General features: G+C 45.8%; 1 protein-coding gene across 1 annotated transcript; it reads left to right on the forward strand.

Annotated features, from left to right (window-relative positions):
• Nucleotides 1-480: 480 nt before the first annotated feature.
• On the forward strand, nucleotides 481-27,932 carry CALB2 (calbindin 2). Its single transcript, XM_083515133.1, has 11 exons — nucleotides 481-676; nucleotides 17,151-17,227; nucleotides 18,072-18,161; nucleotides 19,556-19,636; nucleotides 20,716-20,772; nucleotides 22,351-22,428; nucleotides 24,005-24,060; nucleotides 25,034-25,073; nucleotides 25,489-25,542; nucleotides 25,989-26,060; nucleotides 27,389-27,932. Exons 1-11 carry the CDS (start codon nucleotides 586-588, stop codon nucleotides 27,503-27,505), a joined length of 813 nt encoding a protein of 270 aa, XP_083371259.1. The 5' UTR covers nucleotides 481-585; the 3' UTR covers nucleotides 27,506-27,932.
• The last annotated feature ends 17 nt before the right edge of the window (nucleotides 27,933-27,949 follow it).

Raw genomic sequence — 27,949 nt, forward strand, 5'->3', positions numbered from 1 at the left:
CCCCCTCTCCATTTCTGGCAAATGCTACAAATCCCTATGCCAATCCTGCCATCTGCTGCTGCTGCCCCAAGACATGGTTTCTCTTCATCATTTTTGGCGGGTTTTGTTGGGGGCAGACCTTGCATGGTCTGTCTGATAACTATGAAGACTGTCTCAGATGATTAGCTGCCCTGTTCAGAAACCAGGAGTTGCACATGTTTAACCAGTGTAACTCAGATATTTCATGTAGACTTCCCTCCCTGTCATCTGTCATGCACCCCAGTACTTTGCTTTCATTAGGTTGTAGAACTTCCAGATTAGAACACACACTGGCACAGACCTACGTCTCTCTCTCTCTCTCTCTCTCTCTCTCTCTCTCTCTCTCTCTCTCTCTCTCACACACACACACACACACACTTCCCCTTGCTGCTGCCGCCGCCTTCTCCTCAACAGCCTGTGTGCCCTCTAGTGGACGTTGCCTCCTTCTGCAAGCTTTGAAAGGCTTATAAAGGCAGAGAGGGCAGCGAGGGAGCTGGAGAGGCAGCTGGACAGTTCCTGGTGCTGAACGCAAACAAGAGAGCAACGCGGTTGAGGACCAGTTCGCTCATGGCAGGGAAGCAGCAGCCCCCTTATCTGCACCTGGCAGAGCTGACCGCCTCCCAGTTCTTGGACATCTGGAAACATTATGATGCTGATGGTCAGTGAGATTGAAAAGAGGGACACAAACTTCTGTTCATTTAACCTTTAGGGACAACTGATGTTTTATTGTTTGGTGCCAACATGTGGCTGGAGGAGATTGATCAGTGGCTTAAAATGGCCAGTGCTAATCAGTAGGCATGCTAAGTTTCTTTCTACTTTGCCTGAATTTTTATTTAAAATTAAGGTGGTTTTTAAGACAGAATTCAGAAAGGTAGTTTCTGTTGCCTGTTCTTTTTGCTGTTGGGTTGCTGTTGGTTTTTAAGTGTCTACGTTTTATAAATTGTTCACTTTTGTTAGCTGTAGTAAATGAGAGTTGGAAATAGTGAGACAAAGAGTGAGTAGAAAGGAGTGGAAATGTTTCTGATGAGAGTGGGCACAATGGGTGTGGGCAAGTTGAAAAGTGTTCCATTTGGTAGAATTCAATATGTTTTAGAGTAGTATAGTCTCAGACTTCCTGGTGTTTATTTTCATAAACTTTGGAGGCTCATAAACTTTTTGCTACTATAAGTAAGTCTGGTTAGAGATCCTGTCCCATGCTAGGAAGAGTTGAGGTGGCTTCTCCTGTTGGGTTGTGACTGTGCAGCTAAACATGTGCTCCTGTAGAGAAGGGCAATGATTGCAGTATGATGGGAGTTTGTCTTACTGTAAAGGGTTCTGTGACCATGTCTTGATAACACCCCCTGCGGGTGTCCATTATTATTTAAAAATTATTATGATGGGAGTTTGTCTTACTGTAAAGGGTTCTGTGACCATGTCTTGATAACACCCCCTGCGGGTGGCCATTATTATTTAAAAACCTTTGATTTGAGCTCTGGAGAATTCTGTGTACAATATGTTTTCCCCACTAGTCACTGTGTCAAGATGGCATAGTAGGATTTTACTCTAGATAGCTGCAAACCTGCCTCTAAGCACCGCTTACAAGTAATTCACATGAGGTAAGCCGCTGGGTGCCTGAGGTGGTGGCTGTTAACATCTAACACAACACAGGAACAGTTGGCTGCTATCCAGAGCGCTGATACAAAAGGGCTTTTATTTGTGAGAGAGGGGGATACATGCATATCCTGAAACTCTTTAAGTCCTCTGCTGTGCCTCCTCTTCCAGCCATGATGGGATACGCTCAGAAAAAGAAGAACTTGGAAGAAGGTGGTCTTTAAGAATTTCAGCTGTAGGGGTGAAACAGTCTCCCTGATACTGTTGCAGGAGGCAAGAGGTTCACATGGTTTGGGGCCATAGGGATAAATCTAACCAGGGCCTTTTCTGACTTTTTTGTCCTATGAAATGAAAGAGAACCAAAAATTTCATAAATTAAATCCCCCACCCTATATATGTGCATGCTTTGACTGCACCCGTTGCCACACCAGTGACAGGGAAGAGACTTTCCTCTGAGATGAACTGGCTGAAGGCACACCCCAGTATGTGGCAGGAGGTGCATGATGCTCCCCTGTGGTGTGCTACCGGGTGGGTTTCTTGCTGGAGCCACTTGTGGAGCATGTGCTTTCAAAACAATGTTTCTGTGGCATATTGTGCATGGCGTGGATGATCAAAGGGCTGGGAAGGTGAAGCATGTGGGTGGGTGGGCCAGTTGCATAACAATGGACCGGTCTCTGTGACTGCTTGGCTACTTTATGATTCTCCATGGTTGCAGCAACCTCAGGACAAACAAGGAGCAGGGATCCAGGATTTAGTTTCAAGTGGCCCTCCAGGAACTGCAGGCCCACTTTTCCTTGCTCTGTCTGTGTGTAAGAAAGAGAGGGGGGCACTGTGTAATCCTGCAGGGCTGTAAACTCCAGCCAATTTTGACCATGGCCTCAGCTGTCAGCATGCAGTTCTGCCCCACCTGATTGCCTCTGAGGTTATGCAGCCCCTGATAGAAAAGAGGTTCCCCAGCCCTAACTCAGAAACTCAAAGCAGCTGAAACAAAAAATCCTAGCAAAATGGTCAGACCATAGTCTGCACATGAGAAGGAACTGAGCAACCTTCACCTTGGGCAGATGCTGACAGGAGAGGAGCAAAAAGCGGGGTGGTGTTTTCAACTCACCCAGAGTCCGTGATCTCTTGCGGGGCGAGGCAAGCTTAAGCCTACAGAAACTGATCGGGGATAAGCTCACATAACTCACTGCTGGATTGTGGCTAAAGTGCACCGAGCAAGTCCTCTTCCAGATGGCTTGTTTATTGATTATTCACCCTGATTTGTTTGCAGGGAAATTAAGCAGTGTTGACTATTTAATGAGCATTTATTCTGACAATGGTGCATCAAGCAAATGCTAGTCTACACTTGCTGGTACATTTCCCCATCCCTTTCCGAATCTCAGAATGTCTGATCTTTTCAGGGATGAGGATTTTTGTTGTTGTTTGCATGACATTCTCCCAAGCACAACCTGAATTGGCCAGTATATGAACCGAATCCCACCCCAAAATAGCAACAGCCTGGAAGCTCTCAAAAAAGGAGGAAGCTGACCTCGTTGCCCCTCCTAAAGAAGGAAGGCATGCTGGCATCTTTTATTTAGTTTATTTATGGCGGCCTAATAACATATGTTCTCTGGAAGGCTTCCACTAAAAATTAAAGCAAATAAATATAAAGCCGGATAATAAAACCATAAAAGCACCACAAAATCTAATAGAGCAGAAAACGACCAGCAAAATACAAAATCAATACGACAGAGCTCACAGCTGCACCAAAATGTCATCAGTCTTAAAACTCCAAGAATATACCAAAGATATGAATGTCACTAAAATATATTGAGACTGAAAACCCAGGAAACATAAAAAGAGGGCTCTATAAGCAATGAAAGTCATCACAGAGATCCTCTCCCTATAAACTAGCTGCATTACCTTATTTGTTGGGGAGACCCTGAGAAGGACCTCAGAAGATATTGATGTCCAGGTAAGCATATATGGCAGAGACAGTCCTTCAGGTCACCTTGTCCCAAGCTGTTAAAGGTTAATGGATTAATGGTAGCTCTTTGAACTGGGCCCGGAAATGGACTGGAAGACAGAGCAGAGCAAAAAGCACTGGTGTAACATTACCATGCCATGCAGTCCTAGTTAACAAATTTGCCTGCCCTATTTTGGACCAGAGGGAATTTCCAGACTGCTTTCAAAGGCACCCCTTTGGAACCATGATCCCACCCAGACATTAATCAATTAATTCAAATATTTCTAGATCATCTGAGGCTGGGGCTGATGGGAACATGGATGTGCTGGCTGGGGTGGATTGCTGTTGCAGTCCAGAACTCCTGGACAAGCACCAAGTTGGAGAAGGCAGGTATGAGGAATACAAGAGAAAGGGGGGGAGGAGAGAAAGAGAAAGACGGAGTGCCCAAAAGAACTGCATTTCAGATTGGCCCCTGTAATTCCTATGTACCCCTCCTCACCCCTCCAACCATGGTTGCCCTCCTTCTAAATTGGAGCAGGATGTGTCGCTAAAGGGTGAATGCAACCAAGACACCTTTTGTCAATTCAAGTAAGCTCAGCTTAAAAACAAACACGACACCCCCACCCCGCAAACAAACACACATACACAGACATAAATGATATGTTGTTGCCGTGTAATTTGAGGGTGATTCAATGTGTGGAGGGGGGTCTTCCCAGGGGAGCTAAGGAGATCTAACCTGTTATTAATATAATCATTTTGGCAACTTATCATTAAGCACAGCTTTTCAGTTACATCACCTCGCTTGCAATGATCAGAGCAGAAACCAAGGACTTGGCATCAGTATGAAATTATACTGTCCCTGCTTAGTAATCCCATTATTATATCGGAGGACCCCTGCAATTTCTATCTTATCTATCTTTCTGATGAATCAAGCCATGTACAATATACTCAGGGTGCTCAGAGCATCACCATCATTTTCATTGCATCAACAGCTGATGTCGCAGAGGATGCAAAATCTAGAGATCCTAATAATGGTAGATTCTCACCAAGTTATGTCCTACCTCAACCTTGGTGCTTCCTGAAGCCCCTTGAGGTGGTAAGCCATTCCTCCTTGTCTTCCCCTTGGTTCAGAGGCATGCAGGACGACCCAGGGGCAAGAATGGCGTCAGCAAAGCTGGATGGGGGTGGTGCTCACAACCAAACTGCAGGATGACAAACCACTCACAAGTTAGAAAACTGCACATAACTTTGGAATACAGTCCTGCAGAGTCCTGCATTTCATTAGTGTACTTCTGAGTAATTTCCCATACGTAGAAGCCAAGCACAGCAGGCCAAACCCTGATACACTAGTTTTCTATCTGCAGCAAGTTTCCCCCTCCCCACCAAGTTCATAAGGACTAATGCAAAAGTAGCAACTACTTGTGTGTTCTGAACTGGTACTCACTTTGCTTCATGTGTAAGGCAGGCCTCCAGAATCATGGGTTAAAGTACAGTGGTACCTCGGGTTACGAACTTAATTCATTCTGGAGGTCCGTTCTTAACCTGAAACCATTCTTAACCTGAGGTACCACTTTAGCTAATGGGGCCTCCCGCTGCTGCTGCCGCACCGCCAACCGACACGCCATTTCTGTTCTCATCCTGAGGTAAAGTTCTTAACCTGAGGTACTACTTCCAGGTTATCAGAGTTTGTAACCCGAAGCGTTTGTAACCCGAGATGTTTGTAACCCGAGGTACCACTGTAATTACTTTACATATAACAAGTGTTGGAGGTGGGGGTACATTAATTTAACCATGTTGACTGTGTGTCACTCAAAGTTGTGTGAATGTGGTTTATCAGTTTCCGACTGCTCTTGTGGAACATCCAAGGTCTCTTTCTAGTGCCCTCCATCTTCTCATTGCTCACACTTTCTCCTTTCCAAAGCCATGGCTTAACCTTCCGTGTTTGCAGGCTTGCTCTGTGTCACCCTATCCCACACTCTTTCACTGGCTGCTCACCCCACAGGGATGTGCCAGTAAAACCTCCCCTGATTAAAGGTTCTCCCTTGGGGGCCCTTCAGAGATCAATTACACAATGCCACCTGCTTTAAGAAAACACTTGCCTCACCCATCTCAGGCTTTCCAGCAGGACTCATCTTCAGGACTGTTGCGATTCCCAGAGCCCATGATGGCCCTGTGTACAAAGTTGCTTAGGGCCAATGTGAGGATAGACTCAGCAAGCATCTTGTTCCAAACTCACACTGGACAAAATAGAGTGCCAAGGCCAACTCAAGACATTTTGCTGCCTAAGGCCAAGATGCTGCACCTACTCTACATGCAGAGGCTATCTGGACTGGTGTGTGAATCTTGCTTCCACACTGGCTGGTGGGACAGTGTCTTCCTCTGCACCTGAGAGCTTTTTGGGTGGCTGGGTGGACTGCATGGCATAGGCGGTTCTGTCTGATCTGTGGCCCTCAGCATCTGCCGCCTGAGGTCTGCTGCCTCACTCTGCCTAAAGGTAGAGCTGGTCCTTGATGATGGCCCCATACTTGTGGAATCCCATCTGAAGGGATATAGGGCTGGCTCTATCATCACTGGCTTTTGAACCAGCCTTGAAAACCCACTTGGTTCCATCTGCTTTCAGCTGATATGTTGAGCTGAGTTTTTAGCATTCTATTGTTTAAACAGCATTTGACTTCCTTGCAATTGTTTTAAATGTTACAGGATGTACGTGTATGCCCGCTGGGGCTGCTTAATGGCTTTAGATAGCTATTTTAGTTTGTTAATATAAGTGGATGGTTTTCGTTTTGATATTTTCAAATATGTATGTGGGCCGCATTGGATTGAGAGGCTTTTACCCTGAGGGGGCAATCTAGAAATATTCAAAATAAATTAATACAATGAATATGGCAGGAAAGGGAAGAAGACTCATTCCTTTCCCCTTCAGCTACCCTACAACTGAGTCCACGTCTCCCCCCAAAAGCCCCACCCCTCAGCTGCGCTCACTTCCAGCTCTGGAACCCAATGAGGGAAGGGAGACATTTTAAAATAACCAAGGGGATCTGCAAGTGTGACCCAGGGCTAAGGAAGGAGTAGGTGCCTCCTCATAGCCACCAATCCCTCTCACCAACCCCCAACCCAGGTACTGCCACGAGGAAAACATTGCACTGGAAACCCATTGTTTCCTTCGCATGCTTATAGTATGGTGATATATTTGGTTGGGAGCCTTATAACTTTCATTGTGCAGGTAAAAAAGATTCTGGGGGGATATTTTGTACTGGAAAACAACAGGAAGGGGAAGGTGGAAGCTGCTGCCTCTCCATGCCTGCCCTCTTTCTTCTTTGACACAGCCTCCTCCTGCCCTGGCTCCTTAGGTTGAAAAACAAAATGGAGGAGGAATGGATCACTAGAGCCTCTGTCTGTGGCAGGGGTAACTGCCCTGTGGCCCTCCAGAAGTCATTGGACTCCAATTTCTGTTAGCCCCTGCAGCCTGCATTGCCAGTAGGCTGGATGATGAGAGCCTAACCATATCTGGAGTGCCACAGGGTCCCCTCCGCTTTCCACCCCACCCCACTGCCCACTCTATAGTTCACAAGCTGAGAAACAGCAGGCCTCAGTGCTGGTCTATCAAAATACCAAACAGCAGGTGTCTGTTTCTTCCATATTGTCAAGTGTGCCAAAAGCACATTTTGCCTCAGGATATTCTGAAGAATGTGCAGGGACACATTTATCTAAAGGGAGTCTGTTACACATTCAGTTTTCTTCTGGTGGGGGAGCAGACCACTGACAACCCAGTTTATTTAAGTGCTATTTCTTGTTAAATCCAAGTAAACATTTGAAAGGCATTTTACATATACAGTGGTACCTCGGGTTACATACGCTTCATGTTACAGATGCTTCAGGTTACAGACTCCGCTAACCCAGAAATAGTACCTCGGGTTAAGAACTTTGCTTCAGGATGAGAACAGAAATCACACTGCGGCGGTGCGGCAGCAGCAGGAGGCCCCATTAGCTAAAGTGGTGCTTCAGGTTAAGAACAGTTTCACATTGGAGTGACACTGAGTTGAGAAATAAGACTAAGAGCACATATTGATATAGGAATGTATTAGATAATATGTAAAGAAATATACAGCGATACCTCGGGTTAAGTACTTAATTCGTTCCGGAGGTCCGTTCTTAACCTGAAACTGTTCTTAACCTGAAGCACCACTTTAGCTAATGGGGCCTCCTGCTGCCGCTGCGCCGCTGGAGCACGATTTCTGTTCTCATCCTGAAGCAAAGTTCTTAACTTGAAGCACTATTTCTGGGTTAGCAGAATCTGTAACCTGAAGCGTATGTAACCTGAAGCGTATGTAACCTGAAGTGTATGTAACCTGAGGTACCACTGTATAATAATAAGAGTACATTCATTTGTAAAAAAGGAATATACAACGGGAAAGACAGGAAGTCTAGTGTGTTGGTATGTATATGATTTTTTGGGGGGAAAATTCCTTTGTTCTTTCTTTTTTTCTTTGTTTAATTTTCTTTTTAGGTATATAAAATGTGCATATAATTTTCGCATACATGTTGGAAATTATAGTAAGTCCTGTAATGTAATATGACAATGTTTACCGATGTAATATAAGAATGTTAATAAATAAATAAAATGCAAAAAAGAGAGAACAGTTTCAGGTTAAGAACGGACCTCCGGAACGAATTAAGTACGTAACCAGAGGTACCACTTTATTTCTTAAAAAAATAAAAATAAAGCCTGTATCTCCACAATTAGATAGATTGGCCCACAATAAAAAATCCAAAATCCACAGTTCAATGATGCCATTAGTAGGACCAATCAAAATGTCCACAAAAGAGTCTGCAAGGCTTTTGAGTTATCCAAACTCTTCATAGATAGTTAAAAAAAAATGCAGGCAGGCAACAGGAAGGTAAGATGGTTTGTGGTGAAGCTCTCTAAATCTGGTAGGAGTCAAGGTGGAGCAGATGCTGAAATGAAGTTCTGTTTGCTTTGCCTAGGAAGGTTGACTGCTGGGAAGGAGGAGCATATCAGGGCAGATTCCCTACTTCTGGAAATGCAACAACCCATTCTGTGGTGGCGGTTAGAGAATTGGACTCAGACTGGGGGAAGACCCTGGTTCAAATTGCCACTTAGCCATGAATCTCTTGCAGTCTAACCTACCTCACAGGATTGTTGTGAGGGAAAGAGAACCACATACACCACTCATCTCCTTGGAGGAAGAGTTGCAATACTGCTATCAACAACAAAAGCCCTGAAAATTGCAAGGCATGATAAGAGTTCTAATGTGTAAAGGGGTTTGATTAAGGGATTTAAAAAGTGCTATGTATTTCAAGATTGCATATAAAATCCCAGCTTGGTTTATACTGCAATTCAAAGCCAAGGACAGCATTTTTGAAAAGCTGAGGTTTACGGCTGTGCAGCAGGCCAGAACAAGGCAAAAGAATAATTAACTACCACATTATTTTGATTTATTGCCTTTGTTACAGGCTCCATTTTGAATGGGCTCTCCTCCAATAGTTCATCTATTACTGGCTGAATGATGGCATTGATGGAGCTTATCAATTTTGGTTTTATAAAATGCTGTGCCTATCTATTATCCTTCTCACTGCACTCCCAAATAGAATGCTGATATTGGATTTCAGCCCAGGAGTCAGAATGATGACTGGGCTGCCCACTGTGCAAACAGGACAGGCAACAGCCAGCCCTCCTGCCTACCCAGGTGCCCATTGGAGGAGAAATGGGTGAAGCACTGCCAGCTGCTTTACTTCTCCTGGACTTGGGAAAAGGGGGCCCAGCAGTTGCCAATAAAGGCTGATTTCTTGTGCCACACGCAGCTGGAAAAGGTCAGGGTGGAAGAGGGAGTGCCAGGGGAGTTCAGGGCTAGCCAAATTGCATTTTTATTTTGACAATTAATATACCGCTTAATTACAACTGTCTTTAGATAGTGTTTTTTTAAAAAATAATTTTTATTAACCGACCAATCAAATCAAATCAAATCACATCACATCACATAAATTCCGAATTACAAAGCCGAATTTTAAATTTTTGTTGGGGTGACCCATATTTCAAGTTCCGAAGGGGGATTCCAATCATCTTCTTGCTGCTGCATTAATATCCACAAATCTGTCCAACTAATGTTCATAATTCTACCCAATCTTATCTTGCTGTTTCCACATCTCACCTTGTTCGTATATTTTTCTTTTTTTCTTTATGATCTCTTCTGATAATCTCCTTAAGCAGGTAAACACCAATTATAATCCTGTGTGAATTTTTTCCATTTGTCCAGTCATCATATCAAGATGGTTTCCATATATCATCACTTTCATAAATAACAGCACTCTTTCCATCATTAATCTCGCAAGTCTGTCGCACTTTAGTCCCTCTGAGGAGGCTCACCCACAATATGAAAACAGTTCTTTCCTCCTCCCAGACATAAATCTTTCGACAGAACTTGCCAAGATGGCGACAATATTTTTTGCTGCGTCATTCCAAAGCTCTTATGTTTTCCACGATCTTCTTGAAACATGCTTTGGTTAGAAAATTATCTCCATACAGTCTTAAATCCACAGCTTAAGTCATTTAAACGGCATTTCTGACTTGTGACAATCACATAGAGAGAAAAAAGAAAAGTTTTCCCCCTCCCCCATCCAGTCCTGTTGCCGAACATACTGAGCCTTAGTGTGTCTTCTCATGATTTATTCTTGTTCCTCCGACCCGTCTTGTTTATCAGAGATCTCTTCAGTTAGCAGTCTTTATTCCCCCTTCTTCCTTGAAATATGTGCATTAGCTTCCTCCTAATTGTTTCTTTTGAAGTTGCTGCAGCTAGAGGCACGAATCAGAGACAGCGTCCAGGAGCGCTGAGATCCACACAAGGGCTTTCTGCCTAGTGCCCCCACCCCCACAAATTTGGGGGGTGGTATAGGGCACAGCAGGCAAGGGCAGTCACCCTCACACACCCTTGGGGGGGCTGGGAGGCTGTTTACTCCCATCACAGCCTCTTAATTACCTCGTGTGGGTCGGAGAGATGTTATTGTCAGCCATCTTCCGATGCGCCCCTAGTGGCCACCAACTGTCTTTAGATAGTTAATGGGTAACTCAAGACAAAACAAAAAGAAGAAGAACAAGACAATTTACCCAGCATAATCAGGATCGTCTTTTCATTACTTGATCTGCATTGCATTTATGGGAGGGGACAATAAATTGTTCGCAAGGATATTGGGAGAATTAAAGAAAACCATCCTCCCCACGCATCCCAGCTCCTCTCATACTACCGTGTCCTGCAACATTGCAACATCTCAAGGACCACAGATGCATATTTGGGTGATAGGCAGCTTTTAAACTCCCAGGCAAATCTTGTGAAGGTGTCCTTTCCGAGGGCTACATGCCTACAAAGGGCTGGAGGGTCACAAAGTGTATACTAGCTTAATGGCAGGGCTGCTAGTAGTATTCTCATCGGATGCTCAGGAGGCGTCCAGTGGAATCCTTTGGCAACCACTCTTCTGAGTCCTAAAGGAAACAGACATGCTTAAGGATTTTATTAATGAAAGCAAGCCACAGTCTGAAAGCAGAACAAATTAGAACCCTTAGACCTCCATCGTGAGATGAGCTAAGGATGCCCACATAAAAGCCATGGGAGAGGTTGCCAGGGATTCAGAGTGTAAGGCAGGCATAGGCAAACTCGGCCTTCCAGATGTTTTGGGACTACAACTCCCATCATCCCTAGCTAACAGGACCAGTGGTCAGGGATGATGGGAATTGTAGTCTCAAAAAACATCTAGGGCTGAGTTTGCCTATGCCTGGTGTAAGGTCATCAGTACAAGGAAAGCATCCAGCTCTCTCTCTCTCTCTCTCTCTCTCTCTCTCTCTCTCTCTCTCTCTTTCTCTCTGCTTTCCACCTTGCTCGCGAAAGCCTCTTGAGGCTCTGAACCTGCTGTGTGACCTAGGGAGAGTCCAAAGGGCTAAATTTGGCTCTCCAGCCTGAGGCTGTTTCTCCTTTGAAGCTGGTGGCTGAAGTCCAAAGGCTTAGGAAGAGACACATTGAACATTCAGACTCTCCTGTTTATAAATGCTAATAACATGTCTGCTGAGGTTATGAAACTTTAGTGTTGCAGTTTCCCCTAACACCTCATGAAAAGCCATCCTGCACCTGGTAATACATCGAAGGAAGGCTTGGTACCTTCCCAAAATGACAGTTCTCCAATGGCACTCTATTGGAAGGAGCCATCACAGTTTGTGTTGATGGTGCAGAAGAGATTATGTGCCCTTCTGCCTTCCTGGCTGATTTATATGAGACCCTCTTTTGAGAGGCTAATCAGGTCCCCGGATGGCCTGCAGGGCATTAGCATAGCAGAACTTTTTGCAAGGAATTTAAAAATGCATTGACTGTTTTAGTAAGTCAGGTCTTATAAGAGCCTTGCTTCAGCTGACCTAATTTGGTGAGACTTCTCTAAGAGTATGAATAAATGCATATTAAGCCTCCCTGTCTATTCATGAGAAATACCATTAAAAGATGTTTTTCAGAACACTCATTTCCATCCTACTTGGGATCCCCAGAGTTGGAAGGGACACTTGCAGGCCTTCTGGAGCAAGATTCTGGGTTCAAAGTGTAGCTCTGTAGAAGACGGAACCTCCACAGACACTCCTCACTGCTGGAGGATTCAGCCAAATTTCGCTCTTCAGTGTGCCTATTAAAGATTCATGAGCCCGTCCCACACCCCCTGGGCATGAGGGCTATGCTCTGCCTCCATGTTCGGAGGCAGTAATGCTTGGAATACTCAAGTCCTGCTTGCCAGTGTCCCCATAGGTCATTGGCCTGATCCAGCAGGCTCTTCTTATGTTCTATATCGTGAGAGGGAATAATCTAACCAATTCATAATCAATTGCTTCTTGTGATACCTTTGCGGGTTACAGGTGTTTAGCTGTTCTTCTTCTTAAAAAGGTAAAGGGACCCCTGACCATTAGGTCCAGTCATGACTGACTCTGGGGTTGCACGCTCATCTCGCTCTGTAGGCCGAGGGAACCGGCGTTTGTCCGCAGACAGCTTCCGGGTCATGTGGCCAGCATGACTAAGCCGCTTCTGGTGAACCAGAGCAGCGCATGCAAACGCCATTTACCTTCCCGCCAGAGCGGGACCTACCGTATTTTTCGCTCTATAACACGCACCTGACCATAACACGCACGTAGTTTTTAGAGGAGGAAAATCCGTAGGCATGCCACCCGTAGGCATTCCCTCCATAACACGCACAGACATTTCCCCTTACTTTCTAGGAGGAAAAAAGTGAGTGTTATGGTGCAAAAAATACGGTAATTATTTACTTGCACTTTGATGTACTTTCGAACTGCTAGGTTGGCAGGAGGTTCTTCTTCTTACCCTGCTTTAAATATCTTCAAATCAGAAAGAGTGTTTTCAGACCTTCTTAATGACTCATGCTTTTCACACGGACCGGTTGACTTGCAACAGCTCCATGCATGCAGCTGTGGTGTTGCACATGCATCTGCCATACCTGGGTTCAAGTAGCCACTGAGCTGCAGATTCTGAGATGGCTTCAAGCAAGTTGTCTCAGTTCCCCTTTCTTAAAATGGGTTCCTTAGCAACTTCCCTCACAGGGTTATTGTTAGAGTGAAGGTTTGTCGCGTATTTTCCCCAGTTAACCGAAAGGTTTAACAATAGAGAGGTTTGTAAAACTGACTGCAACCTGGTAGGTAGCCCCTAAGGAAGAGACTTTAACAATCTAGACTAAGCCATTGTTATCTGGAATGTCCTTAGTCTCATTCAAGATAAGAAGTGAAGAGGGCGTCTGTCCTTCAAAAAGAAGCTTGCCAAGCCAGCAGCAGCAACTGTGGAGAAATCAGAGTGAGCTCTGTGCCATTTAATAAGAGCTTTGTTGGGCAGCTTGTTTCTATATGAAAGAGTTTTCTGCTGCTTTGAAAAACCCTCGTCCAAATGATTTTTAAAGGATGCCATATGAAAACCAGAATTTTTTGGACTCCCTGCAGAATGAGGCCCAGTAGGTATAACCATGCCTTTCCTTTTAATTCTTTGATGTTTGAGCCGCTACCATTAAATTCTTTTAAACAATATTTAAAAGTGTACTCAAAGAAAAGCAGAAAAGAGAAATGTTCAAGTCAGAAAGGCGGAAACTTTCATAGAGGAAAGAGGGAATTAGAAAGCCTTTGGCCTGCTAAGCCAGCTTTCCATTGGCAGAGCGTTTGCAACACAGGGAGCAGACAGATATGTCGGCCATTGAGACAGAAATTAGCAGCTAATTGGACAAGCTGCTTGATGGTGACCAAACCAGCTCCTCCCAAATTCATTCATTGTCAGCTAGGAGTGTGGAGGGGGGTACCTCAGTTCCTTACTGGAGAATCTGGCCTCTCACTAGGAGTCAAGTGTGGATTCATAGTTCTGCTGAAACAGATGAAATATTGATGAATTTATATAACTGGGAAGTTAACCTCCTCTCCCTCATTGGGCCGCACTGTCAATTCTTGGTTAGTCTCCCTCGGCTAGATGTTGCCAGCCATGAAGGATCCAGGGTTCATCAGGCATATGGGAGGCTACACCCCCCTCCAAGCACCTGGTCCACATCCTCAGGTTGCAATAACTGAAATGTATTCTACAAATTGGGGGTGCGGGTGGCGCTGTGGGTCCTAGGCACAGAGCCTAGGACTTGCCTAGGCACAGAGCCTAGGACTTGCCGATCAGAAGGTCGGCGGTTCAAATCCCCATGACAGGGTGAGCTCCCATTGCTCGGTCCCTGCTCCTGCCAACCTAGCAGTTCAAAAGCACGTCAAAGTGCAAGTAGATAAATAGGTACTGCTCCAGCAGGAAGGTAAACGGCGCTTCCGTGTGCTGCTCTAGTTCGCCAGAAGGGGCTTAGTCATGCTGGCCACATGACCCGGAAGCTGTACGCCAGCTCCCTCGGCCAATAAAGCGAGATGAGCACTGCAACCCCAGAGTTGGTCACGACTGGACCTAATGGTCAGGGGTCCCTTTACCTTTATTCTACAAATTTAAGTGACACAACTGCAGAATTCTTGATATCCAAGTCATGGCAGATCCAAAAGGGTGTGGGCGTGTTTGGCCTCAGTGTTTTACAAATGTGCCACCACTTACCTCCAGGAGCTCTCTTGAATCCTCTTGTGGGCCAAGATGGAGCATAGACCCTGAACCACTCAGAAAATAGGGTTTTGGGTTTACTTATTTAATTAAACTTATACCCTACTTTTCACTACATCTGGGTCTCAAAGGGGCCTTATAGAATGACACATCTCACAGGATTCAGTGGGAGCACCCACAGCATCAGCCAGAAATTTCCCTAGTAGGGCTCTCAGAAATACCTCAGAAATCAACCTCAGAGCAGAGTGGTGTCCTTTAATGCCCAGCACTAAGTCCCAATACTTAAAAACTGCATCCTGCTGGAAGGGAGATGGAGATGTAATCACTGTTAGCTACAGCTACTCCCTCTCCACAACCCCACAAGCCTACACTGGTGCTGCGCAGAGAACTTAGGAGGCCAAGTCTGAGAAGGATCCACTCTTTCTAGCCCATCCACTTTGGTCTTATTATTGAATGCCAGGTCGGCTCCTACATTAGTGATTCATCCCTGGGTGGCAGAAGCTGTCTACACAAGGCAATTTAAAATGGAGTTGAAGCATCTCATGTCTGCATGTTTTCCACATTGTCCACATAAGGTTTTCCTCATTCAAGCAGCAGCCCACACTCCCCCTCCCTCACTTAATTCAAGTTTTCCTGATTAGCAGACAAATTGGTAAGCAAAAAAAATCCAACATATATTTGCTTGTTACTCAACTGTGGACATACCAAAGTGCATTGTGTGGATGGTTTGTTTTGGGGGTTTTTTACATGTGTGTTGACATTTTGCTGTGTGCCATCAGGGCTGCCAACAGTTGGGCAGAAAGGGTCAGATTTGGGGGGACCTCAAGGCCAGCAGAGACCCTGGTTGCTTAGCTTTGATTATTTTTTTTAAGTAACTTCCTCCATTCTCTAGATCAGAAGATATGAGGCACTCCATTAACACCCCCACCCCTGTGTCACAATTTCTGTGAACTGAGCTAGTATTTTCGGTGGACTCTACTTTGCAGGGTTCTAGCCAATGAATGGCAAGTGACCTTTTTTGACATCACCAGGAGGAGCTAGGAAATCTTAGAGCTGCCTGTTCCTGCTTCTGTCTCCTTGCTGCCCAGATACTGCATACACATAATGGGGAAGCGGGTGTTGAGTGAGTTTTTGGCTTTCAGCAGTGGCACCACATGTGCCTGCCCTCCCACTGTTCTCTCTCTGTAATCCAGTAGGAGCTCTAGAAAATCAAAGAACACATATAGGCAGCATCTTGGTAGGCACATACATTTAACAATTTCTGCAGTGGTGATAACAAAAATGTACACACAGCTTGTGTGTGTGTGTGTGTGTGTTTTCTTATTTGTAATCATGTTTTTTGAAGAGAAATATAAAAGTGTAAATGCAGCTTATGTTGCCATTAAAATGTGTTGATATTTTCTTCTTCTTCTAAACATAATGAGCTATACAAGTTCAATTTTTCCTGGGCTGCTGAATAGGGCAGTTTATTTGTCTATTTCATAGCCTGTTTTTAATTTGGTCCTGGCATTCTATATTAACTTTTCTGGGAGTAAGGCTGCAATCCTCATCCCATTTACCTGGGAGTAAACACCATTAGATTCAACAGAATTTACTTTTGAGCAGACATGATTAGGATTCTGCTGTACTTTTGAGTAGATCTAGGATTATGTTGTTAATCTCTCCCTTTCTCTCTCCAATCCTAAATTTTAAAACAATTACACAGGGCTTACTTAGGTGTCACTGATGTCACTTGGCAAGAAACTAATACTAATTTTTAAATAATTATTCTGCAGTGACCAATTGGCTTTGACAGTAAATATGTGATGCATGTATTTTACATTTCCAATGTTGGAAAGCTTTTTTTTTTTTTTTGGCACTTTGCTGTAAAATAACAGGGCTGTGAAATGGTGCCGCTAAAGCGAGGGAGGGGCTGCTTTTCTGGCCTTGTGAAGGTTTTGTATTTCTTGACATGAATGGCAGTACATGTTTGCATCTTGATTAGCCGGCTGTTTTGTGCAAGTCTGGCATATCAGAAAACTTGTATCTCAAAAAAAATCAGTAATTGTGCCCCCCCCCAAAAAAAACTAATGCCTCTAGGCATGACCTCAATGGACCTCAAGCTTCCAGAACTCAGGGAGGGCAGAGGAAGTACTAAATGAGGGGAGGGGGCAACATACCCCATCAAGCACGACCCACTAGCGTGGATGAGAAAAACTGAGGCAGAGTTCAACTGAAAGCTTGCATGCATGAATGAATGTGCACAAAAGTATACATGGAAGACTCTGATCTGTGGCACGCATGTGTGCATGGACACTGGTGTGTACAGAGCCTGACCTGGCATATCAGTGTGGAAACATCCTTGGTGGGGAGGTGAAGGCATGGCTGGATGAAAGGGTAGCACAGGCCGCGTTCATTTGTTACTCAAAGCAAGATGAGAGATGCCTTCTGCTATCCTTTTTTCCAGCTTTGGATGCTCCTTATGGCTCCCTTTGTGCTTCTTCTTTCAGGAAACGGCTACATTGAAGGCAAAGAACTGGAAAGCTTCTTCCAAGAGCTAGAGAGTGCCAGGAAGGGAGCAGGAATGGTAATGACCTGTGCATTTTCTTTCTCCCGCCCATTAACTTCTGCTTCTGTTCCTGTTTTCAGCTTAAAGAGGCTGTTCTGTGCCCATTTACTTGGGAGTAAGCATCTAGCTTGACCCCTAAAAGAAAGGACTAAACTGGGTTTTAAAATTTGCATTGCTGTAATTTTTGCCTTTGGGTTAATCAAAATGTCATATTCTTATTATTCAACACTGTTGCTTTATTGCAAAGGTTGGGGGAACCTGTGGCCCCCAGAGGTGTTTCTGAGTGACAACTTCTGTTCCATCTATGTTTTGGGGATTTTAAAAGCAAAGCCTGCCGCGGATGGGGCTGCACTCAATGGGGAGGTGTATGAATCCCAGGTGGGATGCGGGTGGCGCTGTGATCTAAACCACTGAGCCTTGGGCTTGACGATCAGAAGGTTGGCGGTTCAAATCCCCGCAACGGGGTGAGCTCCTGTTGCTCGTTCCCTGCTTCTGCCAACCTAGCAGTTCGAAAGCACGTCAAAGTGCAAGTAGATAAATAGGTACTGCTCCGGTGGGAAGGTAAACAGTGTTTCCGTGTGCTGTTCTGGTTCGCCACATGACCCGGAAGTTGTCTGAGGACAAATGCCGGCTTCCTCAGCCTATAGAGCGAGATGAGCACCGCAACCCCAGAGTTGTCCGCGACTGGACCTAACGGTCAGGGGTACCTTTACCTTTATGAATCCCAAATGCCATTTCTCTTCGAAATGCAGCTCGCCTGCTGGTCTGGGCACAGGACAGAGCCCAGAAGTGGCTTTGCTTCTCCCTACCCACCAAGCTGAGCCTGCATCAGAGGAGTGAGCCGTGCCCCCTCTTTTCTCAGGAATCGAAAAATGTCAATGTTGCAGAGAAGATGCAGGAGTTCATGCGGAAATACGACAAGAATGCCGATGGGAAAATTGAAATGTCTGAGGTGAGCTGTGTGACACCCTCCCCCCTGCAGAAGTCCAGAAGCCCCCTGCCCTGAAGAGGGTGCGAGCCTGTGCGTTCGGCAGAATGCTCACCCCTCTCTGCATGATGACTGCTCTGAGTCTGCCTATATGCAGATCTATATGCAGGCAGGGACAAACTCAGCAAAGGGGAAATGCTGCAGATCTCCTGATGGGAAGAAGATTGCCCCTCTTGCCACTGTCATGTCTCCTTGCTGCTCTTGTGTATGGTGTAGTGGTTAAGAGCGATAGACTCATAATCTGGGGAACTGGGTTCAAGTCTCCGCTCCTCCACATGCAGCTGCTGGGTGACCTTGGGCCAGTCACACTTCTCTGAAGTCTCTCAGCCTCACTCACCTCAAAGAGTGTTTGTTGTGGGGGAGAAAGGGAAAGGAGAATGTTAGCTGCTTTGAGACTCCTTCGGGTAGTGATAAAGCGGGATATCAAATCCAAACTCCTCCTCCTCTTCTTCTTCTTCTTCTTCTTCTTCTTCTTCTTCTTCTTCTCTTACTCTCTGGGCCCAATCCTCACCATTCCTCAGGTGGGCAAGAGGAGGTGGCTGATCTCCACACTGTTGTTGCTGTTTGCCTCAGCCCTGCTAGAGCTGCCTTCCCCAAGCTGGTGCCTTCCAGTGGTTCTGAGCTACAACTATCAGGTTATGCTCCCCTAAGTCCCAGGATCCTATGGCTGGGACTGGCAGGAGTTGTAGTCCAAGACATCTGGAGGGCACCAGCTTGGGGAAGGCTGTACTAAAGCCTTGGAGAATGCAGAACAGCAGGCAGAAAAAGCCAGAGGAAGCCCATCTAGCATAATACCAAGCGGCCACCATGGCTTTCCAGGGTGAATCAGAGGGGACATTCCCAGCCCCACCTAGAGTTGCCACCAGAATTTGAATACGAGACCTTCTGCAGGCCATGCAGGTGCTGTATCCCTAAGTGTTTCCTTCCAGAGGCTGTTCAAGCTTCCCTGCAGCTGCTACATAAATAACAAAAATGTATGTGTTAAGTGCATTCATACAATGGACATCTAGTTTGGCCCTTGGTTGTTCTGAGGAATCCTCCTGAGCATATTTCTCAGCAGCTTCCCTAATCTGGATTATGCTGTTCTAAAACCAGTCATTTTACCCTGTGACCAGGAGTCCTTTGTAGTGCCAACAGTTCACTTCAGTGATCTAAAGTGGGCTTGCTCCAAAACTGTCCAAGTTGAACTTCTCCCTATATTCTTTCCTAGAAAAATGGCAAGACAGAAGGTCAGGGGAAAGGAGACCAGGAACATACTTTTAAGCAGTTGTTGTTGATATTGTCTACACTGTTCTCAACCAGTTTTCTCTCTCTGAAGTTGACATGCCTTACCTGTCTCTTTCTCCTTCCCCACCCAGCTGGCACAGATTTTGCCCACAGAGGAGAACTTCCTGCTGTGTTTCCGGCAGCACGTTGGCTCCAGTGCCGAATTCATGGAGGTAAGAAGAATTTGGCTCCTGCTATCTTATTTGGGGCTCCTCCAGACTGTGGTGGGTTTTGTTCTTAGCAGGTGAATTTTGCAAGATGCTGATGACGCTGTAAGAGTGATTGGAAGTGGATTTGTACTAGGCCATCCACATTAATCTGCTTCGTTAGTTATTCTGTGTTGCTTCCCCAGTGTTATTACATTATTGCCATCTGGAAAGGCCCTCTTGCACTGCAGAGCACTGAGAGCAGGACAAAAAATACACAATAACATTTGTCATATGAAAAGTTACAGGATTTCAGCTCTGAGATAGGCACCAACTGGAAACGGGCCAGCCTGTTTGCCCCAGAACTTTTGCTACAGAGCTACAGCCCACTTAGTGAAGCAGAGGAGGCCAGGCCAGCAGGGCTGTCGTAAGGTTGGCATTGGGCAACTTCTCCCTGGAAGCAAATAGGTGCTGTCTGCCCTAGAGGCACATAAATAAATAAAAATGCTACTGATATGTCGTCATCTTGAGACATACATCCAACAGCTGTGAAACAGCGATCCATCCAAGCAATTAAAATGAATAATAGGAAATGAATACCGTGTTGGGAAATGAAACTGGAGTCCATCTGTTGTTAGCTAATGGGCAAATTAAGTTGTGTGACAGGCACAGGCAATTAAATATTAAAATTGATCTGCTTATAATAATTTGTGCTTAAAATATTCATTCTTTCAATAATGAAGGTGAACCCTTGACACAGCGTTTTCCACTGTGCTGGCCTTTCTCCAGATGAAAACAATATTGAGAATCTTTTCCCACTGATACTGAATATTTGGAAAGCGGTTGCTCTGTGACACAGGATGGCTCCAAAGACCATTTCTTAATTGATTGAACTGCTCTCTGATGGATTTTCAGTTACCGGCTCATTATTGCTTTTTCCTAATCTGCCGATTCATTTGTTATTTTCTTCATTATTGGTGCTGCTGCTGCTTCTGTTCTTAGCCACCTTGGGGCATTTTGTGAGAAGGTGGGTTATAAATCCCAAAATGTATAAAAATCAATATAAATGCAATTGTTGTGACAAATCTGTGCTCTTTCCATTGCAGGCTTGGCGGAAGTATGATACCGATCGCAGTGGCTACATCGAAGCCAATGAGCTCAAGGTGGGCTGAGCTGAGGTCAGGGCTAGGAGAAGATAGAACCAGATGCAAAATGGCTCACAGGGATAAACACCTTTTAAAAGTTAATGCCAACTGCATACTTGCATGCACATACACACACACACTTTCTAATGCACAAATAGCCTCTGTGCAATATCAGTGCTCAGCATCTTCAATGCACTTCTCTTTGGTTTTCAGTACTCTTTGTAATAGCCCTGTAGGGTTGGCCGGTGTTAAGATGGCCACATTATAGGTGGGAGCTGAGGTTGAGAGAGGCTTTCCTGTGCAAGCACAATGATGAAGTGAGATTTGACTCTCCCGGGTATTTTGTGGCTGGCAAGTCACTCTTTGAACCACTATTCTATAACAACGACCCCCCCCTCCCCTGCTCTTCACAAAGCATCCATTGATCACGGCTCTGATACTGCTGTTGTCCTTAGCACTTGAGGCGTGGCAGAGTGGGAGGAAGAGCAGCAGCACTAAGAGGCGGCTTCAACAAGGATCCAAACAGTGGCAACAACATCTTTTGTTTGTGCTGAAAATGGCCTCCCTATCCATCATGTTGCCATGCTCTTACGTGTTTCCCCAGCTGCATCCAAATCTCTGCATGGAGCAGGCAAGAGGTGTAGACTCTGCAGCATCTCATTGCTGTGGACTGAAGGAATGGAGGGGAATGGAGCTCCTCCTCATAGGGAACTCCAAGGACAAAAGAAAGGATCAGGCAGCTGGATCAGGCTAAAGTGCCCCCCTTTAGTCCGGCATGCTGCTCCCAGGATGCCTCAAGTAGGTAGCCCATCAGCCAGACCTGAGCACAGAGGCAGCTCTCTCCCTGCTTGTGATTCCCAGCAACTGACATTCAGATGCATACTGCTGCCAACTGTGGAGGAAGAAAATAGCCATAGTGGGTAGTAGCCACTGATCTCCTCCTCCTCCTCCTCCTCCTCCTCCTCCTCCTCCTCCTCCTCCTCCATGGGTTTGTCTGACCCTCTTCAAAAGCCACCCCCTGCCTGTGGGGTCCCTTCCAACTCTACAGTTCCATGATTGTATGTCACACTGAAAGGTATGTTGCACACTTATTTACAGTTTCCAGAGCACTAGTGTGCAAATGCTTCTTGCTCTTTATTGTCACCACAGCATTTGCCTCTTGCCCCCATTTTACAAATCAAGACTCTAAACCAAACAGAAGCCATTTTTGGTCAAGGGAAGAGTCTCTTGTTAAAAGGCAGAGCTGTGGCTTTTATGCACAGCTCATTCCACTTCTTACTGTAATGTCCTGCTAGGAGATGTCTGGCCTTACTGTGTGGCAGGATTCTCTTTGCCTACTTCCCCTACAGTCTTGTCTGTCCCTGGGGGCTGGGGTCAGTGGTGGTGGTGGTGTTTATGCAGGAAGGAGAGTTGTAGCTGCCTTTTTCAGCAACAGTTGAGTCCTCCCCAGGATGCCTCATTTCCTCTGCATTTCTGCGCTTGCTTCCTAGGACATCAAGACCTGTTGAGCTTACGGTTGAGCTTAGTTCTGAGTGGGCATGTTTACGATGGGGCTGTAAATCAATCTGCGCCTTCTCATGCCTTCTCTTTTTGCAGGGATTTCTTTCGGACTTGCTTGAAAAAGCCAACCGGCCCTACGATGAACCAAAGCTGCAAGAATATACACAGACCATCGTAAGTGCAAGAAGCCCCCTGGGAGTAGGAAGGTCTCCTGTGGGGGTGGGGAGGTCCGTTGCTCAACTCCAGAACCACCTGCAGGCTTCCTCTGTCCACCATAGGCTGTATCCCCCAAAAGCTCCTGCCACAACTAATTAGTTAGGCTTTAAAAGTGCCCTCTCTGGCTGCAGTCCACATCAGTCTTCTTCAACCTGGTGCCCTCTAGATGTTTTAGACTACAACTCCTAACCTTGGCCATGCTAACTTGGGAGTTGTAGTCTAAGACATTCAGAGGGCACCAGGTTGGGGGAAGGCTGCTATGTGGTCAGGCTGCTGAAATCCCATTGGCCTCAGTGCAATTTAAGCAGCCTAAATGGGTGGGCAATTACAGCCTTTCTGGCTTTGGTGGGGCTATCATGTTTGGCAAACAATCACCGTGATTAACTCCCACTCGGAAACCTATGTCCCCACTGTGGAAGGACATGTGGATCTAGAATTAGCCTCCACAGTCACTTACGGACTCACAGTTAAGACTGTGTTCATGGAAGACAATCTTACTTGGCAAAGAAGAAGAAGACATACTTTCTGTGACTCTCCAATGCCTTCTCAGCCTCTCAGTTGGTTTTGTTTTTCCAAAGACACCAGAAGTGTCTTCCATTTTCTTTTTTCCAAGGGAATCTAGAGAAGAGGAAGCAAGTAGGCTTCTTCGGGGGCTGCTGTGCTACCTCTGCCGATTTCAGCAGAGGCTGTGCTCATACTCTGGTTGACTGTGCACTCCCAGCAGATCCAGTTCTGGGTTTTTAATCTGTGGTGGTTATCCCAAATGCATGTGTATTCTGTCCTTCATTATAACATGCTACTGTTTGATGCCATTGTTTCTCAAACAGCTTCATACTGACTGGGGTCCTTTGCATGGGGTAGAGACATCCCTGCCCTGTCAATGCCCCCTAGTGTGTACACAAACAGAAACAAGTCTGACACAAATGAAGCTGTGCTGATGTGAACAGCTAGAGGAGAAAGAGCTGTGAAATGCAACTTCACTGCACTTTAAGGTGGTAATATGAATACACTTCACTTCGCATAGTATTGCAGAGGGGCAATGAAAAGAGGCCATCTGGTAGGAGCCACCCAGAATCAGGGGTGGAGGAAGGGGGTGCAGTGGGTGCAGTCTGCCCTGGGTGTCACCACTGAGAGGGGTGACGAAATGCCGAGCAGCACTCACCGTGAGGCCTGCAGCACGCCTGAGCCACGCATCTTTCCTGGGAGAGACATGGTGGCTTGGGTGCGCGTAGGCTCCGCGCTGCCCAAACGGTCTACCCACTGCCTCCCCCCCAGCTGTAGGGCAGCTGAGTGGAAGGAGGCAGGCAGACTCCGGAGGCCCTGCGGTGCCCCCCGCCCTTGCCCCGCTTCTATAGGTGCACTCCAGGCACCCGAGCGGCTTCCTCTGCCACTGCCCAGACTGGCTGGGAGAACCCAACCAGATGGGTGGCATATAATTAATAAAATTATTGTTATTATCGTTCGGAGTGTCTTGTTGCAGGCCAAACCTTTAACTTAGGAGCCACTCACAGACTGTCGCTTTCTGCCCCCACAGCTGCGAATGTTTGACTTGAATGGGGATGGGAAGCTCTGCCTGTCAGAGATGTCACGGTAAGATTCATAGAATCCATAGAGTTGGAGGGGATCCCAAGGGTCATCTCGGTCACCCCCTGAAATGCAGGACTCACAGCTGACGGATGGCCGTCCAACCTCTGTTTAAAAATCTCTAGTGAATGGGAGTCCACCACTTTCCAAGGGAGTCCATTGATCCATCACATTGTTATAAGCCCCAAAAAGCCAAACATATTTCTTTGGTTGTCACTTTTCTGGCAAGGTAAACTCTGATTTTGTCTGAGAGTTTACTGCTCCTGCCCTTCATAAACAATGCTCTCATGCCCTCAGACCTCCCCATACCCCTCCATATGGCAGAAATAATATAAGTGTAGAATCTCTTTTTCTCTGGGCGCAATCTCCAATGTACCCTTCCAGTATGAATAGTTGAGTTTCTTCCTGAGTAATTCCCAACCTGATGCTTTCCCACTGTTTTGGACTACTACAGCTCTCCTCACCCTCAGCCAGCACAGCCAATGGGGGCTGCAGTCCAAAAGAATGAGGTGGTAGGCATTTTCCAGGTTGCGCAAGGCTGGATCAGTGTGGAATAATGGTTAGTGTGTCAGACTAAGATCCAGGAGACCAGAGTTCAAATCCTGACTTGCCCACGAAGCACGCTGGGTGACATTGGCCCAGTTACATTTGGCCCGCAGCCTCACCTACCTCACGGTCACACCCATTTAACCCACATCTTGAGCAGAGGTGTTTCTTGTCACTTGTCCCTGTAAGGTGACCATGTTTCAAAAGGACTTCTGAGGCAAATGTCTCCAATCCCAGTAAGGCACAATCCAGTTTCCAACTATCATCCCAGCTCCAGAAATCCACATTCCATCTAAAAGTTTGCCCCAAGCAAAATGCATCTGGAACTGACAGACAAAACTCACCTATTCAGAGGTGGTGCTGATCCCTTTTCTTCCTGGCAAAAGTCACGCTGTACCTTCTTTTGTCTGACATTATCCCATTCATGTTGCAGACTATTGCCTGTGCAAGAGAACTTCCTTCTTAAGTTTCAGGTAAAAAAAAGTGGTGGTGGGATGTTGGTGGGGTTGCTTTCCTACTGTTTATCTTAATCCATGGGTAGGCAAACTAAGGCCCAGGGGCCGGATCCGGCCCAATTGCCTTCTAAATCTGGCCCGCAGACAGTTTCGGAATCAGCGTATTTTTACATGGGTAGAATGTGTCCTTTTATTTAAAATGCATCTCTGGGTTATTTGTGGAGCCTGCCTGGTTTTTTACATGAGTAGAATGTGTGCTTTTATTTAAAATGCATCTCTGGGTTATTTGTGGGGCATAGGAATTGGTTCATCCCCCCCCCAAAAAAAAATATAGTCCAGCCCCCCACAAGGTCTGAGGGACAGTGGACCAGCCCCCTGCTGAAAAGGTTTGCTGACTCCTGTCTTAATCAATTTCTCTTTCTCATTTATTCAGGGAATGAAGCTAGATTCCGATGAATTCAATGCTATCTTTGCATTTTATGACAAGGTACAATACCTAGATCTTCACTCACCCCTTCTTCCCTGGCCGGGGTGGGGGCTCAGGGGCCAAAATGTCTTGGGCTGGCCATGCATGGAACTCTCTTCTGGCCCAAAGGAGCCTCAGCTTGGTCTGTTCTCCTTGAGGCAATGAGTAGGCGTGTGAAGAAAGCCATTCAGCTGATATTGTTTCAACAGTTTGCCAAGTTGACCACTTTGTTCGAATAAAGTACGGTTTTCCTTTGATGCTGCTTATATTTCCAGGGTTGCAAACAAGAAAGCAGCTATAAAGCAGAAAATTTTCAAACAGCTGGGATGGAGAGTAAGGCTGGTGTGGCTGCAGATTACAAGTGAAGGAAGAGAAGACTTACAGGGGTGGGGAATAGTGTGCCTTGATCTTTTGCCTTGAAAGAATGGTCTAATCTCTCTCTATTATCTCCTACCATTAATATCCAGGATGGAAACGGCTTCATTGATGAGAATGAATTAGATGCTCTTCTGAAAGATCTCTATGAGAAGAACAAGAAAGTGAGTGCATAAGGTGGTTTGTGTGGGTGTGGGTGGGTGTGTGGGTGGGTGGGGGAGAGAGAGAGAGAGAGAGAGAGAGAGAGAAGAACACACAAGATTGGGTGGGGGCAGGCTCTCCTCACCCCAGAGCACACATTATGAGGAATGTCCAAGCACTTACTGTGAAGATTATAGCCAGATGCACAAACATCAAGTGAGAATTTTTTTTTTGGAAATCTGTCCCAAAAACGATGTCTGAAAGATTGCACCTTTGCACCCTGTCTTGAGGCATCTAGTACCCTTTCCTTATTGGTGCAAATGCACTGCTAGCAATTGGAGGCTTAATTCAAAATGGAGCCTCAGGAAGAATTCTGGTTTTAAAATTCATACACTTAAAACTGCATGTGAAAAACTTTTCATTCCCCATAGTCAGAACTTGGAATTTTTAAGTGTAAGATTTGATACTTCAGTGTAGTTGGCTTTCAGCTTTTCTTAAACATTTACTTTTTGTATCCAGCTTTGTAGGAGTGAAAGAGGGATGATTGTTGAGTTCTGGGCTCATGATATTAGGTGTGTGTGTTGGTCTCTGTGTGTTTTGAGACAAATCACCTTTCGTCCACAGCAGCTTGGGGCGATATACAACAGGTATGAACTGCATAACACAGACATCAATAAAACAGTAACTAAAATAAAAGTGTTAATGCAAAACTAAGAAGTTATTAAAATATTCATTCACATATTGTTGCTGCGGGTGAAAATCCCATAAATAAACCACAGAAGCCTGGATAAAAGAGTCCTCATTTGCCCTCTGAAGACCAGCAATGAGGGTGACAATCCTACCTCAAGGGGGAGACGATATCAAAGCTGGGGGACTCACCACAGAATTCCCTTTCTGCATATTCCCTCTCCCAAATACTGTTTGGGACCATAAGTAGACCACCCTGGTTTTTTTTACATTAAAATTAGGAGGCTAAGGAGGCTAAGAAGTGCATTATATGATTCCTGCATTGCAGGAGGTTAAACTAGAGGGTCCTTTGGGCCCCTTTCAACTCTACAGTTCGTAGAATCATATAATTGTAGAGCTGGAAGGGACCCCGAGGGTTATCTAGTCCAACCCCCTGCAATTCAGGATTCTCAGCTAAAGCATCCATGGCAGATGGCCATCCAACCTCTGCTTAAAAACCTCCAAGGAAGGAGTGTCCAAAACCTCCCGAGGGAGACCATTTGCTAAGTATTCCATTCTATGCCATTTGCTAGACATTCCAGTTCTCTAAAGCCTTGCTCTGAACTTCGTTCCCCTCTCCAGTGAAATTTCATTGCTCCCTCCCCTGTTCTTTTCCCTTTGCCAGGAAATGGGCATCCAGCAGCTGACCAACTACAGAAAGAGCATCATGAATCTGTCCGATGGGGGGAAACTTTACCGCAAGGAACTGGAGATCGTTCTCTGCAGCGAGCCCCCTCTGTAAAGATGAGCCGCTCCCTCCACGACTCAACCCGCCGCCCCCCGCCCTGCCACAACCAACCACAAAGGCAAAGGAAAAAGGGAAAAAAAGACCACGAGGAGCAACGGGAGGCCGACTGTCCAACCTGTACCTGGGCAATCCACTTGACCCCGCAAGGCTTGGCTTGCTGATCTGCTTGCTGACTTTGGGCACACAATTGCTGCCGGATGGTGGCGCCTCCTCTCCCAGAGGGGGCTCTGATCCAAACCATCAGTTTCCTCTTCCTGCTTGTTTCTCTCTCTGTGTTGGTTACCATAGTTTGTGTCCTGTACATCCTCAGATCTGGAGTGTATTTTATTTTTGCTCTTAATTTTTATCTTTTGCTTTCTTTTCACACTAAGTCTTCTTGATTACCAAAGAAGAGTTTACAAATAAAACTGATCTTCTGCTACAGGAATTGTGTAGTTG

The sequence above is a fragment of the Podarcis liolepis genome, assembly GCF_965112155.1.
Source record: "Podarcis liolepis genome assembly, chromosome: 7".
Lineage (NCBI taxonomy): Eukaryota > Metazoa > Chordata > Lepidosauria > Squamata > Lacertidae > Podarcis > Podarcis liolepis.